Source organism: Mesitornis unicolor, unplaced genomic scaffold (genome assembly GCF_000695765.1).
Source record: "Mesitornis unicolor isolate BGI_N332 unplaced genomic scaffold, ASM69576v1 scaffold28048, whole genome shotgun sequence".
NCBI lineage: Eukaryota > Metazoa > Chordata > Aves > Mesitornithiformes > Mesitornithidae > Mesitornis > Mesitornis unicolor.
The window spans coordinates 1-4,938 of NW_010201590.1; the positions used below are offsets into that span (position 1 = coordinate 1).

General features: G+C 40.2%; 1 protein-coding gene across 1 annotated transcript; it reads left to right on the forward strand.

Moving 5' to 3' along the window:
• Positions 1-312: 312 nt before the first annotated feature.
• On the forward strand, positions 313-4,938 carry OSGEPL1 (O-sialoglycoprotein endopeptidase-like 1). The gene is made up of 7 exons (XM_010190154.1): positions 313-524; positions 1,145-1,532; positions 2,431-2,635; positions 2,719-2,867; positions 3,370-3,500; positions 3,645-3,716; positions 4,819-4,938. Exons 1-7 carry the CDS (start codon positions 313-315, stop codon positions 4,907-4,909), a joined length of 1,248 nt encoding a protein of 415 aa, XP_010188456.1. The 3' UTR covers positions 4,910-4,938.

Consider the following 4,938-nt stretch of genomic DNA (forward strand, 5'->3'; position numbering starts at 1 on the left):
CTGCAGTTCTGCTGCAGGCCGCAGCTTTACCTGGTTTGTGTCCTTCCCTTAGGACTGCAAGAAGGGCCGTACGCAACAGGCATGGGTGAAGAGCTCTCTTGAAGTGTGATTAAGGTAAAACAAAGACATTGGCTCCCAACTCTTAAATTATTTTTTTCTTAGCGTCTTAAATATCTTGTCTGGTCATTCATAACCTTAAAATTAATACCACGTATTCAGAAGATCAGGCCAGAGCCCATGTTTGAAAACCCTCCAGTAATAATTAACTGTATGATTCTTTTCTAGACGTAACTGTCGGGTAGATTTTAAACAATGAACAGCACTGCCAAAAGCCTTTTGAAATTGGTTAAACACGGCTGCGCTGCGTGGCTGAGAAGCAGCTCCACTCACTCTGGAAGACGGCATCTTCGGAAACTCGTTCTGGGAATAGAGACAAGCTGTGACGACACCGGCGCTGCTGTGGTGGACGATGCTGGCAATGTTCTGGGAGAAGTGCTGCACTGTCAGAAGGAAGTCCATCTACAGTAAGAATACACTTTTCTTGGGGCTTTTGCCTCACTAACAGTGTTATTTTTACTTGTAATATCATCTGTATAAAAGTCATTGCCTCTGGAAAACTCAGTAAAAACTGGGTATGTGTAGAGGCTGCATCACCACCTGCTTGAGACGTTACTGAGGGTGAGGAGAGAAATGCTGCGTGTTAACAGGTTTCCTCCAGTACTGTCTTTCAAAAAGAGACAGATTACTTACCTACTTTGAATTAAAGATGAAATCATTATTACTGTTAAAATCATCAAATGTCTCTCTTTTAAGAGAAAATCAAACATGGGCATTGGTGGTGAAGTACATGAACTGACAAGCGAGACTTGTGAATATTAAGTTACAGGTATTGTTTTGGAACAGCGCTGAGAGATGTTTAAGAGGTTTGTGTACCAAAAAAGGGCAAGTTATACCCTTTTCTGACCTCCCAGTGATTATTATGCTCCCTTCAGTGCACAGCTGCCCTTTACACTAAACAAGGTATTTGAGAACGTACTAAGGAAACAGGAAGGATACAGCAAGTTTCAGAGGTGTCGAAATCTCTTTTCGTGCCATCCTGCCTGTTATGAAATATAAACACGCTGTACTTCTTTGTTTTTACTAGAGCAGGTGGAATAATTCCTGTGGTGGCACAGCAGCTTCACAGAGAAAACATCGAGCAAGTAGTGAAAGAGACGCTCAGTATCAGTGGGGTTTCTGTACATGAACTTGCAGCTATTGCAACGACAGTAAAACCAGGGCTGGCACTAAGCCTGGAAGTGGGCCTGCGACACAGCTTGAGCTTGGTGAGCAGGCACCAGAAGCCGTTCATCCCCGTCCACCACATGGAGGCTCACGCGCTGACCGTCAGGCTGACGCACCGCGTGGAGTTTCCCTTCTTGGTTCTTTTACTCTCCGGAGGCCACTGCATCTTGGCAGTAGCACAAGGAATTTCAGATTTCCTTACGCTTGGACAGTCCATAGATATAGCACCGGGTGACATGCTGGATAAGGTAATATTGCCTTGCATGCGTGAATCTAGCTGCTGCTGCTTTTTATTGCAATTATACCATGTAATGGTATCATCATCAGCCTGAGGACAGTAATGCAGTGCAATACGAGCTTTACTTAACTTTCTTTTCGGTCTGTTTTGAAATACCACAGATCTAAGATGCCAGAGGCTGTTAAAACTCTGTGCATGGTATCAGTTGTACCATATGTAAATTAATTCTGTTTTTAGCGCATAGACAACATAACCAAAACTGATGTTGGACGTTTCGCTGACGCCCACTATATAAACGAGCTATGTAAGTTAGAGAAGATTGATAGAGATATTTTAAAGGATTCGGTCACGTTTAAAACAATGCATACTAAAACATTTCTTACCAGTTGGGGTTTTTTAAGTTTAAAAAGCCTGGTTTGGCTTTCAGAATCATCTGAGCTTTCTGGGACACTGAGTACAATCTGTAAGTTGGTCATTGCAGTTTTGTTTTCAAACACGAGCACTGTTTTTAAACAGTATTTGTGTATGTTAATGAAAAATGGGAGAGCGAGGGGAGCCAGGGGGTTGTTGAAAGGGGAAACCATCTTTATTCCTGTTTCTCTAGGAATGCAGTATGACAGTCTGTGTGTGTTTCCTGTAGCATCAACATCTGGTAATTAATGTTTCCTGCAAAATTAATTGATCCTCGTGTTTGCCCAAACTGTTGTAGAATTGCATTTCTAATTACTTCAGAAAAAAGAATATCCAGCCAGTGTGTGTCTTGTCCTTACTGTGCCCTGTTCCTAACTCCATCCTGGATTGGATTTTGTGGTGTTCATTTTACTCCGTGGCCTACAACACAGCAGTGCAGTTACAGGAGGAGTTCATTTAGCTCTCTGTTCCGAGTCTGCTGTTTATCATCTTCCTAGGTAGCAAGAAGACTCTCTTTAAGAAAGCACCCAGAGTGCCACAGCATGGCTGGAGGGCAGGCGATAGAGCACTTGGCCCGGACTGGAAACCGGCACCACCACACGTTCAGCCTTCCCATGCAGCAGCATCGCAACTGTGATTTTTCTTTTTCTGGCCTTCAGAACCTGGTCAATAAAGCCATTATACAAAAAGAAAAAGAAGAAGGTATTTTCAGACGGAGTCAGATATAAACCATGGTTTTGATGACCTACACTCAGGAAAACCTCTTTGCTCATACATTTTTATAGGTATTCAAGAAGGCGAGATCCTGTCCTGCGCTAAGGATATAGCTGCCGCCGTACAGCACGCAGTGGCTGCTCATATTATCCAGAGGACATACCGAGCCATGCTGTTCTGCATAAAAAATAACATATTATCATCAAAAACCGCAACATTGGTGGGTATACATTATTTTTTCCTTGTTGTATTTGACTGTTGAATGTCATTTGAAGATGCAGGTGCCTTGTACTTTCTCCCTTGACAGGTGAGAAAAATAGCAGTATGTGTTACATTATTAAAATACCAGGATTGAAGTAATAGTCAAATAAATATTTACAATAAAGTCTTTTATAGCTTGGTTTTAAGCCGGAAGGATTTTTCTTGCCATCTGATCTCACCTTTCGTTACAGTTCAGGCCACGTAATTGACGTAGTGCTCCCCAACACCTGACAGCTGTTCTAGTTAAATGTACTTGTATTTGGGGGTCTCTTTTAGCACAATAAGCTAGCTCACACTCTTTTCTGATATGTTTTCATCATTGAAGATAGGTTTTAATCTTCAAACGTTATTGCTGTCTCAGAACTTCATCTGATAGCCTTTTTGTAACTAGGATGTTGGTTGGTTGTGACCCATCAGTTCTCGTGAGTTAATGCCTTTTTTCCTTTGGAAACTGCTGTCAGGTTGTAGCAGGAGGAGTTGCAAGTAATCAGTATATCCGAAAAGGTCTGCAGACTTTGGCAGATGAAAATGATTTTGCTTTTCTGTGTCCTCCTCCAAGACTGTGCACTGACAATGGTGTCATGATCGCATGGTAAGAGTTGCGTCTCTTTGCATGCGTCTCTAGAATGTTTCTTCAAAGTTGACGTTAGAGTCAAGAACGTCTGTTCATAGTGACTGAACCACATAGGTGTATTCAGATACACACACACTTTTACATAATTGCTTTCTTGCTTAGGAATGGCGTTGAAAGGTTACGTGCAGGACTTGGTGTTTTACACAGTACTGAAGGCATCCGCTATGAACCAAAGTAAGTGACTCGATTCATTCACGGTCCGTTTCTTCACTTACTCTGGTCAGTGCAAGTGGAGGAGGTACAGACTAAAGAGAGTAGCAGAAGCTGATGAGGAAGGTCTTTGCTGTGTATATAAGCTTTAAAAGTTACAAGCGCTTCCTTTTCAATGTAGTTGTACAATACAAATGATTGTTTCTGGCATTTAAGTTTGTTTTGGCTCAGAATCTTAAACTACCATACCCAAGTTTTATGTCTTTTCCTATTACCACTGTGGTATGGGAAAACTAGAGCAAGTTAAGCTGTAATATTCTCCTTGTGGTTTCCGTCTATAGACAAAAATCAAAATGCTCCAAGTCGAACTGTGTATTCATAATGAGCAACCGATTTTTAAAAAGAATTAACATACAACATCTGATAATACTGATGTTTTAAATGATATTTAAATAGTACTGATTTCTTCATGACTTGGTAGGTAAGACTTGTTCTATGGATTTAAGCAGATTGTAGGCCTAAGGCCAACCAAAATTCTGCTATTTCAAAAGTACTCGCTGGTCTTCAACTTGAATTTTTTTTCAGGTTTTCCCCCTTTCCATTTCCAGAAAAACAGATTTGGAAGCTCTGAGGACAAAAAAAATTGGTTTATAATTTTCACATGAAAAATGATAAAATACTTTTCTTCAAAAATAACTTGCTTTACACATTTCAGTGAATAAAATACTAAGTTTTATTTTCTGTAAACTCTACATTCTTTAAGATTATCACAGAGATACCTGTGAATCTCTAGTGTGCCTTGCATTTATCAGTGAGCTGTAAAATGAATTACCAGCTAAAATCAGAATCTGAATAAAACAACATGCCCAAAAGATGACTTTGAATTCACAACTGTGTTCCCTGAGTTTGGAAAAGCTACAAGTGCTGACATTTCCTCAGTGTAAAGATGTTCCTAGCTATAGCTTCAGATAGATCATTTTAATTGTGACAGTCTAACAGAGCAGGGAACCTGCAAAAATACTGAGACTCCTATGCCCGTTGTAAAAAAAGGTCTGTGAATCTGCATGTGAGTGTGAGACAGTAATAATGTTGTTTTTAACAAATACATAATTTTATTATTTTGTAGAGCTCCACTTGGAATTAACATTTCAAAAAGGGTTGAAGAAAATTCCATCAAGGTGCCAAAACTAATGAAGATAGAGTGGTTGGCATCTTAAAAAGTAACTTCCTGAAGTAAATGCAACTA

Bases quoted from the DNA above. Each gene is read 5' to 3' on its own strand.
- OSGEPL1 (XM_010190154.1), top strand. From the start codon at position 313: ATGAACAGCACTGCCAAAAGCCTTTTGAAATTGGTTAAACACGGCTGC. The intron at 2,636-2,718 runs GTATTTTCAGAC...ACATTTTTATAG, and splicing joins ACAAAAAGAAAAAGAAGAAG to GTATTCAAGAAGGCGAGATC. The intron at 2,868-3,369 runs GTGGGTATACAT...AACTGCTGTCAG, and splicing joins CATCAAAAACCGCAACATTG to GTTGTAGCAGGAGGAGTTGC.